Source organism: Osmerus eperlanus, chromosome 17, assembly GCF_963692335.1.
Source record: "Osmerus eperlanus chromosome 17, fOsmEpe2.1, whole genome shotgun sequence".
In the NCBI taxonomy this organism is placed as follows: Eukaryota; Metazoa; Chordata; class Actinopteri; order Osmeriformes; family Osmeridae; genus Osmerus; species Osmerus eperlanus.
In genome coordinates this window covers 5,926,300-5,942,044 of record NC_085034.1, presented here as the reverse complement: position 1 = coordinate 5,942,044, position 15,745 = coordinate 5,926,300, and the positions used below count along the sequence as shown (strand labels likewise).

The window sequence follows — 15,745 nt, the reverse complement described above, 5'->3', positions numbered from 1 at the left end:
AACCATCAGGAAAACAAAACAAGCTACTGCTAACAGTTAGCTCCCACTCCCAGGATACCGAATGGCCTGAGTGAAGATACATGACAGTGAAAGATGCTCTACTGTTTACTGAAAAGCCCAGAGGGGAAAGATATTATTAAAAGCTTTTCTATGGGGACTGGATCTGGGGGTTGTTATTTCTAAGCAGACCATGGGAAATACCAGCAGTGGGTTACTTTCCCTGGAGAGCTAGGACTAGGCTACCAGGGTTCAAACACAAACACACACACACACACACCACACAAGAAGACCCAGACAAAGAGACAAGTATTCAAGCCCTAAACTGGAAAATACAGAATACAACAAACCTGACACAGTTGACTGACACCAGTAAAAGCCTAATTATGTATGTAAATCCCACACAAAATGTCACACAACATACACACAAGTACACTCTAATCCTCACAACACAGATTTTTTTCTTTCCTTAAATCCTGTGAAATGTTTATGGTAATTTACAAGAATCTGACAGCATCCTTTTTCAACAACACCTTTATACTTTCTGTCGAACTTTTAGAGCTGTCAGAACTACCATCAAGATTACTTTGGTCATTTAATTGCAGGACAAGATGTAAAGGAAATGCATCTGGTTTTGAACTATTCATGTTTTCTTGAGAGAAGAAAATTGACATGCAAACATCTGAATATTTTCCAGAGCAGGCTTGATATTTGACCTTTTGTTGTCAGGTAAAGGCAATCAAAGATGATTGGCAACTATGAGAATGCAACTATGAGAACCTGTGTGTATGTGTGTCTGAGAGTCTGTGTTTGTATGCGTGTGTGTGCGTGTGTGTGTCTGTGTGTGTGTTTGTCTGCGAGTCTGTTTTTGTTCGTGTGTTTGTGTGCTGTGATCCTATGATAAATGATGAATTATGGTGTCTCTCAGTCACCTTGCATGTATGACAAAGTAAACTACTTTGACATAACACACACGTGCATCTGAAAACACACCCTCACACACACATGCTCCATTAAAAAATGAAGCATCCAATCTGGTGACAGTCTGCAAACAGAGGCAAAAATTGGGGTCCCATCAGAGACTGGCACATCTGGTCTAGCAACTCTATTAGCATGCAAGGGATGTTGGTGCACACCAACATGTACACACACAGACATGCACAGGAATACGCACGCACACACACACACACACACACACACACACACACACACACACACACACACACACACACACACACAGCACAGTGACAATAACACAATTAGAGAAACCACACACTGCATTTCTAGGCCAGACACTAGGCCTAGGGTCAATTGTTCCAAGATGATTTGTTGTTCTAACGAAACTTGCATGCACCTTATGACAAACTAAGTGTAAATCACTTGCTTCTCCACACTCAAGACGGGTGAACTCTTCGACAAACGCTATTACCCAGAATCAGCTTTCTCTTCCCACCAAAGTCAAACTGACACTACAGGACACAAAAAGCTTGAATCATTTTAACATTCAATTCAGTATCGCATCACTACGCTAAGAAAGCAAGTATATCACCTTACAATCTGGCCATGGAGCAGAGAGGAGGAGGAATCTTTCAGGCTACTGAGAAACAACAGGGCCCCGCAGAATCTATCTTCTGCTTCAGGAAAAAAACGTTATCTGTCAAATCTGTGCTTCTCCGCCATGGTTTCCCCTCTACAAAGGGGGTGGACGAAACCTAAACACATAAAGTGTGCTGCACTGCAACAGCAAGGAAAGCCCACTCCCTTTCAGTGGTGAACTGTCAACCCCCCACCCCCTCCCAACTCCCACCCTGCCCAGAGGACGGTGGTATTTATGCGTGTTTGAGACAGCAAGGGTGAAGGAACAGACTTGCCGCAGAAGCAGCCCTGGAAAAATCCCTGAGATGGAGAGGGTGAGAGAAAGAGAGAGAGCGAGAGAGAGAGAGGAGGGGGGGGAGAGGGAAGGAGAGAGGGAAAGATAGAGAGGGGAGAGAGGCGAGGGGAGAGAGAGAGGGAAGGGGGAGTGTGAAGGCATGATGGATGCTTCCTGGATAATTTCACAGTTCTGGAGATCAAGTAGCAGCAACACAGAGGGAGGAGGGGGGGAGAGAAAGAAAGTGAGCGGAGCAAGAGAGAGACAGAGGAGGGTATGAGAGAGCGAGAGAGGGAGAGAGAGAGAGAGAGAGAGAGAGAGAGAGAGAGAGAGAGAGAGAGAGAGAGAGAGAGAGAGAGGGAAAATAGTGTGTGTGTGTGTGGGGGGGAGAGATAGAGGCAGATGTTGAGCAAAAAAGTCACAGAGTAAGACCAGATGAAAGAAAGAGCAATAGAAAAGGGCAGGATGAAAAAAAGGCACCTGTCGCCTGGTGACAAGTCAGATTCACTGCGGCAGATAGAGAATGGGAAGTGACCCGCATAAGATGCTGGATGAGAGAGAGAGAGCCTTATTCACAGCAAACTAGACCCTACAACAATAGCACATTACCGCACACACAACAGTGACATCATCACAGGACCAAATATGGGAATGATGGAATATGAAACATGGGTTGAAACTGACATGCCATGGCATGAGATCTGCAGTTGAATGTTCTAAACACAGAGCTAAACCCACCCCTCCATTAATCAATATCTGTGAAGCCACCCATGTCTTATCATATCAATTGTCCATAATGGGGACGGTGTTCTAGATATCATAGAAACATCTGCTTCAGATGATATTGACATATCTAGTGGTGACCGAAGCGTCTTCGCTCCGCAACGTCAAAAATACTTAAAGTGAGAGAGTTCTCTAGGTACTGGGATGAGAGCTTCGTCAGAAGAGCTCAGGCAAAGATGTAAAGAGGTGCATTGTGGGTAGGTTGTATTAGACTGTGACCTTAAGGGTTAGCCAGCTGTAGACATATTGCAATGTCTGAATACAAGTTTTAGAAAGAGTTAATACCCTGGGTCTTGTAGCGCACTTATGTCTCGGGGAATAAAACGATGGCAAAAAACAAACTGCGTTTGGGCGGCTTGCGCTGCTGAGCGCCTCTGGGAAACGATGATGGATTGTGGGTAGTGATGAGACGGGATGTGTGGTGTGGGAGTCGAGGAGAAGCCTGCTGCCTGTGTAGCTCCTGGATTATCGTGCTTCAATACATGGAAGCAAACAGGAGGAGAGACGTAGCACTTGTGTAGGTGTCCCTGCATAAGCCTAGGTGGAAGGGTTTCTCCGCTCTCAGCTTGAAAGAATCACAGTGAGAGTCTGTGTTTTGGGTCTCTCTGTAGAAGATTGTATATGTATTTGCACAAATACAGACACATATAGACTTCTACTAAAATGGGGAAGATTCATAAAGACAATTTAACAATTGGCTTGGCTGCACGACAGAAATAGAATGAGGGATGGTGTAGAGTGTTTAGGTTATTGCATTGGTCTTCTAAAACAGGTGCCAGATGAATGACTGTAGACTGTGTGAAGTGTGTGGAAGTGTGTGAGTTTGTGTGGAGTGTTGAATAGGAGTCAAATACGGATATGTGTGTGTGTTTGTGTCTTTCTGCCCCCTCCTATGTGTGTGTGTTGGGGGCACTGCCCAGAAGACCAGAAGGCAACCAGGAGCAGGTTAAACCAGACACAGACAGCATGACAATGTTCACGGCAACACTAAAACATCCATGGAAAAGCTTTAAAGTTTGGCACATTAAAACTGAGGAATACAGCTTCATTTGTGCTCTATGCAGGATGAACCTCTGATATGAAAATTATTCATCTCATTGTGAGTGGGCTTGATGGCATACGATAAAGTGCATTACCAATGACACTATTATAAGTACTGATAGAATGGAACAGTTACATAAGATAACACACAGGAGGTTAGAGGTATGAAACACAGACCTAAATCAATGGATTTGAAGATACCAGCTAACCTGCAGACTGAAATCATGTTTCGATGTTTCGAGGCAGGCAGTGGTTTCTCTAATATTCACTCGATACAATTCGAGAAGTGATACAGCCTTTAGGTATTGTATGTTCTTTCAACTCTTTCAATGGGAACAGATTCTCCTGTGAAGAGACAAAGACACAGAGAGAAAGTAAGAGTGAAATTGAAAGGGAAAGAGAGACAGGCAGAGAATGAGAGTGAAAGCGAAACAGAGAGAGAGACAGAAAGAGAACAAGAGAGCATAGAGCTGAGTGCCTTGTGGTGGCAAACACAGCAGACAACATTGTGTCCTTCTCGACTACCACTCCTAAACCTCCATCCGTTAAACCAAATCCAGGCAAATCCTTCAGCAACTCGCCATCGTTTTACCCTGGGCCGGTAGTAAGTGACCTATGTCTGTAGCTTTGAATCCTCTTAATTGAAACAGCTTGTTGTACTTGCCTCTGTCCAGCAAAATACATGATTCAGTTAGGCCTCCCTTTGGCCGTCCTCTTTCACTATAGGACAGACAGGAAAATAGTAATTAGCTAGAGGAGATCCCGAAATAGGATTGTGAGACCAGAGGAAAAAAACGGTTAATTACAGCAGGAGTAAAAGCACCACAGCACATGATGGAGACGCTGAGCCAATACCGCAGCCTAGAAACTAGGCTTGTCCTCCATGAAGGGAGAGACTGTGGCGGTGCGCTGCAACACACTACCGGTAGTCTGTTTGAAGATTTCCTTGTACGCTTCTCTCCAAGATCCATACAACAATGTAACAAAATGTCAAATTCTATAAGAGAGGCAAATGTTCCTACATGACGGTTGTGGCACATTGCTGTGCTGGCTTTAAGAGCTTTCCCCTACTGGGAGATACAAAAAAAGCCCTTCCCACGACAACAGCTAAACACCTCAAAAACAGCACGTCCAAATCCCACTCTTGTGGGGAAAGAAAATGCTGGGGAGTGGGACCCTTGTTCTCCTGCTGGAGTCTTTGTAGAGGCCCCCTTGGTTGGCCACTCTGGACCATCTATGACGGGGGCGATACAAAAGTGATTCAGTAATGAGGTGTGGGTGTGTGTGGTATACTGACTGAGTACGAGGGAGTAGAGGAATGCTGATTAATTTGATCATATTGCCGTAGCATAAATGAAGTTACGGATTCACCTCATTCGTGGGAATAATTTTGGACATCTTCCCAACTCCCTTATGCTTTAGGCATTAGTGCCAGTATAATTTATTCTAATTGCTAATGATTCAATTGAGTCTTTAATGGTGAAAGACTTGCAGATGCTTGACAATCATTAGTATTGGCAGTGTGGAGCAGTTTAACTAATTGTGCAAGAATGCTGTAAACTACCAGGAAACACAATTTCGCCCCCACATCTGCCTGTCACACCATCACGCACACCAACACATTTCTATGCACGCAAGCAAGCACACACCAACACACTCCCATGCACGCAGGCACACACAGTTCTGCTCCATGTACACTGTGCTAATCATCCGGAAAAGATAACAATTCTCCCCTCTAACCAAATAACCTGGAGAGATGGGCCTCCCTGCTCTGAGCCCTCCTCAGGATCTCCATCATGCTGCTTTCACAACAGACACACACACACACACACACACACCTCCAGGAAGCAACAGCACACCCACTCTACTGTGTGTGTCTGCATGTGTGTGTGTCTGTGTGTCTCAGAAAAATGGAACTTACACTATTTCATAACTCTAATTCACTTGACACATATACAGTATTAGTGCTTGAATTAGAGCATAATTGGTACTTCACTGAATCGGAGATACGGTAACACAAGAAGTAGTAAGCTTTTGTGTGATGTCACCGACCACTGCGTCTCATGTGTCAGAGGCGGTGTTGTGTGAAGACAGGCAGCTGGTTCGACACTCTAGTTCCTGTACCCCGACTCCGACACAACAGGAAGTGTTCTGCAGTCACTGAGGGCCAGAAAAATTATAAAATAAATGCACAAGATGGAATTTCTTTTGGGCAAATAGTTTTTCCGGTACAAATCACACTGGAGCACGAATCTCTCTCCAAATCGATATTGGCTGCTTTTTCGGACACATGGAAAATGAAATACTGCAATGTTTTTCTTTTTTTTCTTTTAAGAACATTAAAAGAAAAAAAAATGAATGTGTAGAAATGCTCCACCCCAAAGCCTTTAATCTGGACTCCTGGAACATAAGCAGGAGACCAGACCTATCCAAGTAATCATGTTCGAGCACTTTGGAGAGAGCCGCAGCTAAGCTGTCAGGGGTGAAGTACTCACAGTGCCCTTGGGGATCACACTGGACATAAGCGTGATCAAACTCTCCAGTCTTGCCCAGCCCCGGCACATGGTCTTACCAGTTGCACTAAGACACCCACACACATCTACACACATACACACACACATGCCTACGTACACACATACACAGAACTGATGCAAGACTACAACAAGGAATGTGACTTCACATGAAGAAAGGGGAATGATAAAAGGGGCACAGCACTTCCTGTTGGAACAGGAAACCTCCAACTGATGCTGGGAAACAAAGTTTGTGGGAAAGAAGAAGTGTCCTCTTTCGGAATGACGAGGAAGGATGTAAATGAAACAACCAGAGGAGGATAAAGGAAGTGGAAACGCACTGAGGGGCACCAGAGAAGAAGAAGACAGGAAGCGTGGGTAGAATGCCACATACCTGCCACTTTCATTTACTGTCAAACACGACCGAGGGAGTTAGACACGCACACATAGACAAATACACAAGAACAACTTTACACACCTCAGACCTATCCAGCTCGAAATATACATGGCTACTATAACCTTGGACATTCTGTGGTTTTAAAACTAACGATCTGTGGATGGGTGGTTTGGGCTCTGATAAAGCAACGGGCAGTGAACATGAAGGTGTGGGGTATCTCTCTTTCTCTGTCTCCCTTTCTTCCTATCAATCTTGCTCACTCCCTCTCTTTGTCCCTGTCTTTCAAACACACACACACACACTCACATTCACTCACACTCACACACTCACACTCACTCACTCACTCACTCACTCACACCTTTAACCCTATCTTGTCAGGTTCTAAAATAACACCTGAGGATGGATTTAAAGGGTGGATGGAAGTGGAATTGTTTTGTACCTGCTGCTTTCCAAACCCAGCCAAACATTTTCGACAAACAATGCTGATTTGCCCCCAGCAGAACAGCCTTACACTACCAAGCACTGAAAAAGCCTAGTGATGTTCAGTCTTCATACTCCTTAGTTGACCTTGTGCTACCTGATTAAAGCCGTCCGCTACTGTACTCTCTCCTGCAGAGTGGAGACAAGTATTTTTTTCTTCATGCTTCTTAAAGGGCTGGACATTTCTGGAGGGAATCAGAAATGAAGAAAAACACTGGATTGGAAAAACTGTAGAAACAGTAGTTTGTGTTTTTGGTGTAATTTTGACGTTTAGTTTTAGGTGCGGGTGTTGAGTCATGAAACTGGCGAGTCCACAGAACCAGACACGTCTTACGATAACACTTCCTGAATCTGCTAAACACTAGAATAACACTGGACTTTTTTCTCCTGAGCTATTTCCTCATTTATTTTCCATGAAATCATTTATGATTACTGAAAGCCATCCAGCTGTTTAACAATAAGAATGATTCAAATGTGTCAGACAAAGGCTTCTCAGATGAGTTTCCCAACAAGATAGTTTCTCTAAGATAAGAAAAACTAGTTTCACAACAGGATAAATTCCATGAGGACTTTGCTTTAAGAATGTTCGATTGATTCACTTGTTTGGGTAGCCAACAGACTTCTTAGACAAACATGCAACAGAGTACCACAGAAATTGTTTTTGTGCGTGTGCTGAGGTCAGGGAGTCAGCTAAAGGCCTTACATGCTAGTGTTAGGTCTTTAAGCTGAGGCTAAACATGTTGTCTAGGAGAGTCTTACACATGGAAACCAGCATGCAATCTTCTTCTGGATGAGTTACCAGCCAGATGTACAGGTCGTAGCAGTTTTGCCTTTAAATGTGCATTTTCACTTGCTTGAGTATGAAGTTCACAAATTCTCCCTTCACCATAGCTACATAAGCAGTGTTGTGCATATTGATGTCATCAAGTATCGCAACAAATTGGCAAGGTGTAACGCCGCTCGTCCCGATTGTGCTGTCCCTGGAGCGGCCACACAGCCGGGTGAACAATGAAGTCAGCTGTGACACACACAGCAGCTCCGGGCTCAGTGCCCCGTGCCCCGTGGGCAGCCTGGTCGCCCTCTGTGGTGAGGGCATGGCGCCAACTCATCTCTGCTCTCCGCCCATACCCATCTACCACCTGTTGCCCTGGCATCATATAGACCAGGGGTCAGGGGTAAAGGGTCAACAGATGGGTTACACTCACTATACACAACTTGTCACATGATCATGGAGGAAGATAATGGTTGGACGTCCCACTCGAGGGCACATCATGGGCCTATGTCAAGTTGAAAGATGACACTGTATACTAATTATCAATCAAACTACACCGTGTCGTGGCCTCCACCCCAAACCCTTGGCGACCTCCTGACAAGACAATGACTCCCTGAATCTCTGCTAGCTGGAACAAGCACAGGGGGGAGGAATTCTCTCACCCTCTGTCTGCCGCCACGCTGTGTTCAGTCAATGATCATCCGTCTGAATGACTCATCAAGCAGCAGGAGTGTTAATTAATGAGAGAAATATGGGTAAATACATCTCAGAGGGACGAGCGCTCACACTCCCACACCAACTACCCAGAGCTGGTTCCCTTTCACCACCAACACCTCCACCATCCTCGCATACACAACAATAACAAAACAACACTTATTCCTCGCCTTAAAACTCTATTTCATCCTCATTCCAGTCTCTTTCAACGTCCTCCTCTATTTTCACACGAGACATTCTTTCTACATTTCTCATTTCTTCCTGGCAGTGTCTGAAGCACAATTCCCTAATGCAATCTCTCGTACGCACCTCCCTCTATGGCAATGTCTAATGGAGGACCTCCCTCAGGTTTTGGAGTCCACGGTCTTCAGAGCTTATTCCATGTGGAAATATCGATACCCAAACACGGTGAGGCACCCATTAAGCCCTTTTAAGATGTTGTATCACAAACTGCCAGCTAGGATTTTGAGAAGAGGAACTGCTCACAACAGGGCCCACAATAGCTTCAATCAATCCCAAAATAATAGCTTGGAATATGTTGGATCAAAAACATATTTGACTGACAAGCTAGCAGGCTGCTTTGTGATTATTTGTGTGTATGTGTCTGTGTGTGTGTGTGTGTGTGTGTGTGTGTGTGCAGGATGAGTGTGTGAGAGTGTGCATGCCAGCTTGTTCATATAAACACACACACAGGGAATGCGAATTAAGAAGTTCAAATTTTGATTTTATTCCAGGATCAGAGGTTATGTACAGTTACAACCAGACAGTGATACGGATTCAGGAAGCTGTAGCATTGTGTGTGTGTGTGTGAGAGTGTGTGTGTGTGAGGCTATCATATTCCCCAGGCATATCTATCCTCATTGACACTTGGTACACTTGCTTATTAGCTAGAGCGTGATAAGGAATCCCCCCTTCATCGCACTGCCCTGAAGCTACCGTTCTACTACTGTCTCCAGTATCAGTCATTTTACATGAAGCAAAAACTGTAGCACTGGTAGCGCCCAAGTGACTCCCTTTCTACACTTATTATAAGTCATTTCTGCCTCACTGGCTACATGTCTCCAAAAGTACAGTAGGAACTTATAATACCGGGCACGCACAGTGGGGTATAACCCCTTCAGTATGCTATCGGCTTTAAAAGCGATACTGCTTCAGTCAATGCAGCAGAGATTTTCTGAGTCCATAGTGAAGTACTGAGCACTTATTTTGCCATTCTTCTCCATGCATTATCAGAGAATTTGAGGGTGGAAATCACAGTATTTCACCCTTGCGAATTTACCACCACATCAAGATACATTTGGAAGAAGCTTGCGCTCGAATCTCGACTGGAAAGATGGCAATCTGTTGTTTCATCTGTGAGACCCAGCCCGAAGGGACACAACAGGCCCAAAATAATAATAATGCCATGGACAACTGTGGACCTGCCAACGTCATCTGGTTATGAGTCTACCTTATTAAACCACAGAGGAAAATAAATATCCCCCCCGACCCGAATTCTCACCACAAGCTGGGAAAGAGGGGAGGCAGACACACTGCAGTGCTAATTTAATAAACTGGATAAGGCAGGCTAAGCAATTCTATTATGGAGTGTCATTTGTCCCAGCGGAGCTACAGGGCAGTGTTGTCTTGGTTTGGGGTCCTTGGTGGGAGGTCATGCTAAAATGACAACTAGAATCAGATAAAATCAAGTCATTTGGGTTTCAAAAATTAAATGGCACCCTTTTGCCAGTCCTCAGGAGTCAATGACAATGGTATTTATTTTGGTTGTACATTGTCATTAGGCAAATCATATAGTTTAGATATGTGTGTTTATATATACAGTATGTATGACACTATGGAATTGAAGCTTATCACTCTTGCCAGGCCCCAGCCTGTCTGCAGGCCTCTCCTCTCAACACAAACAACATCCATTCAGTGTCTTTCCTCCGAGTCAGCTCTCTAACCTTCAAGCCCCCGACTCAATTGGCATGACCTGTCATTCTCATGACAATATGCCTCCGAAATGTTGCAAGCATTCCAGGTGTGTCCACCTGTATGTATATGTTGAGGGACCACGGTGAGTGTGGTGGGGGGCGGCGAGGGGGGGGGGGGGGGGGGGGTGACATCGTCTGTCGTGCAGCTGAACACATGGCCCAGGCAGGAGCAGACATATGAGAATGCTCACTCCTTAGAGGGAACTGTGTCACATGAGAAAGGTGGGTGTGTTTAACAAGAAAGAGGAAAAGGGGGGTTCAGGGATACATTGTGGCTTGTGTTTTGTAGAGGCTTAGATGAGGTGTACATCAGTACTTTTTTGGTTTCAACCATCATTTTAATAAGATGTAAACCTTGTATAGGCCGTCACACCCTTCATGCTGTTTCTATATCAGTTGTTGGATGGAGTCCAAATCTCCACTTGTCTCCTGGGTATAGCTCTGCTGACAGCATTGTGTGCGAGACTGCACATTGATGTCTACATAGAATTGAACAAGGGTCTAGAAGCGTGCATGTTGCAATGCAGAAACCCCATTTCACAGGCCTGACAGGAAATGATGTGGTTCCAACAGGTGGGAGAAGGGATTTTTCACCCGCGTGAAGCTGCTTCCTGTTGAGAGAGCACCTGTCACTGTATTGTCTTGAGAAGCAAGTTGGCGCCCGGTCCTCACTGGTTGCAGCACAGCGTTGACACAGCAGCAGCAGCACGAAGCTGGTTCTACCTGCTCAGCATATCTGCTTGTTCCGACAAGACCCACATGCTCTCACAACCAATCCGAGAAAGCCACCTTTCAGGTCTCTCAACAGTGACAGCCTCCCAACTGAACAATGTTACCTACAAGACTATATTAGATATCAGAAAGGTGAAAAACTATTCAGAACCGAACCTTTGGCCTTGACCCAATCATCTATGCCAATGTTGGAGCGTACTATCTCATTAATTTCCCCTAAAACAGTCATTGGTATTGTGTTCCCAGTTGGACTCATGGTATCATATCAACCCCCAGTTGGAGCTATTTAATTTAAGTGTCCCTTCTGCTTTGTTGTTTGTGCCAACTCACATAAGGCATGGGCTACCAGGACCAGAGGGACAGCTCACACCTCCTGGACGAAAACAACAACAGCAACCAACAAGGACACACACACACTCTCTCATACACACACACACACACACACACACACACACACACACATACAGGCACACACACACCAGCACAGAAAGGGGGGGGGGGGGGTGCAGTTTGACAAACAAACAGATATTGGGATACCATAATCTGTTCAGCGGGTTAATATTATTATCCAGGTAAGTCATCTGGTTTTGATCACATACGATGGCTTCAAAACTCATCTCTCCAAGATCGAACATATTTTAATCAGTTTATCACCTCTCATACCTGTTGTTTTGTGTGTTGGGCTGTTGGCCATTTGGATTCCTCAAGCTAAGCTAAGACACAGCTAAACCTGAACTCTGGGGTATGTGTAAAACAGCCAATACTTTTGTTTTGCATTGTAATAAGATGGGGATGATGAGCAGTTGTTTTTATCCAGCATATATTATCCTATTATATCCACGTGGTTGTGCCATGGAGCATGTTGAACATTTTATATCAGAAGAGAGAAGCTTTTATACGTACACTACAGGGGAGATTTGAACCCGCGACCTCTTGATCTTCAGTCAAGTGCTCTAACCACAGAGCTTTACCTTGCCCTCATTTCTTGTTATCCACATATAATTCTAACCAGATGCATTTGCAGTGCAAACTTACAAGAAAGACTTACCGCTAGCATTCTTTCCGCAAATGAGGTGCTGGAATGGCTGCAGCAGTCCCCATATCTCCGAGTCGTTGTTGATGGCCTGCTCAATTGACTCCAGCGTAAACTTGGGGATTCCGTTGTCCCTCTCGATCAGCGCGCTCCGCTGAATCCGGGTAAACACCTCTCGGAACAGGCTTTCAATGCAGGCAGTGAGGTATATGGCCGCATGCTCGTGGACCCTCAGTGCCACCCGACTTTCAACCATCCACTTAAAGAACTTCCCAACGGAAAACACCAACCCGCAGCGTGCTGACTTGCCCCTGCTGAACTTGTCCCCGGTGCTCATGTTGTAGAGGGACAGGGCGCTGAGTGCCGCGGTGATGCAGTTGACAGAGATGGTCCAAGAGAGAACCACTTTGATGGCGCTCTGGATCTCGTGTTTGGTGCACTTGGCATAGCGCAGGCTGAGACGCTGCGCTTCCCGGGCAACCCTCACCAGTGCACGGCTGACCAGAGCCGAAAGCTTGGCCAGCACCTCTCGGGACGGGATCCCAATCATAAGCTCCTCTTCCTTCCTCAGTGCGCACTCTACCTCGCCGAGACTCCATGGCACGTCCTCGAGCTCGGCGAGTTTGGCGCACTGGCCGGAGCACTCCAAGATCTCCGTGTCCTCCGCCAGGACGGTGTTGACCGTGTCCAAGCTGTTGTGTCTGCTATGCATGGATTCAGTCAGATGCCAACAGTTACCCCCATGCGCGTGCGACAGATGCGTGTCCGAACAGCAGAGCGACACGCTGGACGACCTGATGGAGTCCGCGGCGCCACCATAACCGGAATCAAGCGTTAAATCCTCCAGGGTCCTCACGGCTGTCTTACCCTTGCCTGCCATGGCTGCACCGCATACTGTAGGTCTGCTTTTTCTATTAAATGCCACAAAGTCGTTCCCCTGACGCTGCTACTCCACTGCCGCTGGCTTGGGGAGTTATAATTTACTTTCCCATTCAAGTTCTGGAGTCCGTTGAAGGGAAGGCTACACGGGAGCGCTCTGCCCACTTTCCGCCTTTAAAGCAGTGACTGAAAATATGCCTTTCAACTGCTGTTGCGTACAACTTCTATGAGTAACCGGAGAGCGTCCTGGCTCAAACCCGTACGAACTACTGCATCAAGCGCAGCACAGCTCTCTAGATTGGAGGAGGGGCTATGTATGTGGCGGACTGGAAGAGGCCAATCCGTGACCGCAACATACCTTGATTGACAGACAGCTTGTCGGCTAGATACTTTTGTACAAATTGCTTCTCCCGGGTGCATTGAATCTTATGGCATCACCTAATTAGAGGCCGGTATAGGCTAAATTGTAGCTAAAAAGCTAAATGCCACATATATCCATTTATGTTTCATGCTGATGGTAGTTAGGCTACTAAAATCAAGACAAAGATTAGCTTTAATTGAATTATCCACTGTTCATATTGTAAATGTCTGACCAAAATCCATTACCATATGGTTACAGCTACTGTAGCTACATTAGGAAATGTATTAAAAAGGACAGTTCCACATGATTAGTGAGCAAACACAGTACTAAAATACACAGAGTGAAATTGAGTCTCAGACTCAGTCTTCCAAATTAACTTGACTGCTTGGAGGCACAAAGATGATTTAACATCAACCTGGATTTGGTACAAGGCTCACAGGGTGAGGTAGAATTCAAACCCATTATTATATTTTTATATATAACCCAATTATATTTTCTACCCACTTTCTCTTTCTCTCTCTCCCCCCTGTCACTACCTGTCTCTCCCTCTCTCTCATTTTCTCTGTCTTCCCTCTCTCTGTGACCTTCTAGCATCCTTCTTGTCAACACAAGACATATTATCTTTGTCCTTGTACGAGTGACATACAAATCGAGGATAATCTAATTGCCACAGTGTCTATTGAGGGGACAAATAAAAACAGACAATTTAATCAAATACCGTAGTACTGGTGAGCTGGAAAGCTGTTGTGGTAGGAACCCCTTACAGAAAAAGAGGCTAATATCAAGTGACTGAACAGGCCAAATGTCCTTATGAAAACTTCAAAGACATGGACTGTGAGTTCAAGTTAAACATTCATAAGGGAAAAAAAAAAAAACTATTTTGTGTTTGACATTTATTTTATTTTTTCATCCATAGCAGACACTTTTATCTAAAGCATAGTATACATGGTTAGCGCAAACAGTAAGTGCAGCAGATACTCAAGAACTAGAAGTGCACAGTTACAACACTATTACAGTGCTTAGAGCAAAGGAATGGCCTGTTTTATACAACACACAACAACAACATCATTGTAACTGAATAAGAGTCTTCCAGGATGAGTTCCCACAGTGAACAGTGAAAGATGGGTTTGATACTCCATGCAAATGGTGTGTGAAAATAAGTCTAATAAGTCTTCATGCCTCAGTGTATGGTTATAGTTTTATGTATATTATCAATTTGTAATTATTGCTGAATTTCTGTTCTGTGGAGAATGAATGATATGAGTGAGGAGCTGGTGATGTACTAGTGATTCACCAGCCCTTCAGGGCCTTGTCACGTCCAAGCTGAACCTGGCCATCTGTCTACAGTCTTGAATTCATGAGCTGTAGGCCACTTTGCATGAGTCAACAGCTATCTGCACCCACTCCTAACTCGACACAGTTTTTAACTGTTTTAACAGTTTCTAATTGTGAGGACCTAATGTCGTATAACAATTCTGCTACTCTAATATTGTCTGGTATAAGGCAAACAACTGATTTTTTTAAATGTATTCGATTTGAGTAGGTTTTTATTTAATAACGATCCTTGCCCTCACTGTGAGCACCATTTTACTTGTGTACTTTTTTGTATTTATCATTTACCTGTAACTGCGGCTCCTTGTTTTGTAGTGGCCCAGGTGCTGGTTTGTCCTCCTGAAGGTGGAAAGCTGCCAGCTGGTCACCAGTCTAATGTCATGCATCAAGTTTATTTACTGTGGTCCTCTCAGGTTGCCCCCCCTCTCACAAACTCCTGCTTGCTTGGAAACAATGAAAGAACGAGATCTTAGCAGAAAAATATTGTAGTGACATCTTGCATGTGAACTAAGCAGTGATAATAAACATTTTAGCTCCAACGAAAAATTATAGGCATTCTGTTATGTCAGGTTAGGACATGTTTGTGACATTGTGATAAGAATGCAGAATCTTACTACATTGGATACTACATAGTTGTATTCTGCAATAAAAAGAAGATATCCAACAGATATTTTCAGAAATTGAGGGATTGCCAACATTTAAAAATGTATTTTCAGACGAAATGATCCCCATTCAAAATATTATGCCGTGATAAATTACATCAAGAGACATTGTTGATGCGACTCTCCATTTGAGAATGTGTGACATGATACTCCCACCTTGTGGCCGAACCTAAACCTCTACCTAGATGTCTATATGATGCATTTCATCC

At 44.6% G+C, this 15,745-nt stretch overlaps 1 protein-coding gene across 2 annotated transcripts in view; it reads right to left on the bottom strand.

The window, feature by feature from the left end:
* btbd11a (BTB (POZ) domain containing 11a) overlaps positions 1-13,433 on the bottom strand; it is an 89,317-nt gene extending 75,884 nt beyond the window's left edge. For both annotated transcript variants that reach the window (XM_062482920.1, XM_062482921.1), the window contains exon 1: positions 12,318-13,433. In XM_062482920.1, coding sequence (XP_062338904.1) covers positions 12,318-13,182 — 865 coding nt within the window. In that variant the 5' untranslated portion in view covers positions 13,183-13,433. The remainder of the gene's footprint in view (positions 1-12,317) is intronic.
* Between the last annotated feature and the right edge of the window lie 2,312 nt (positions 13,434-15,745).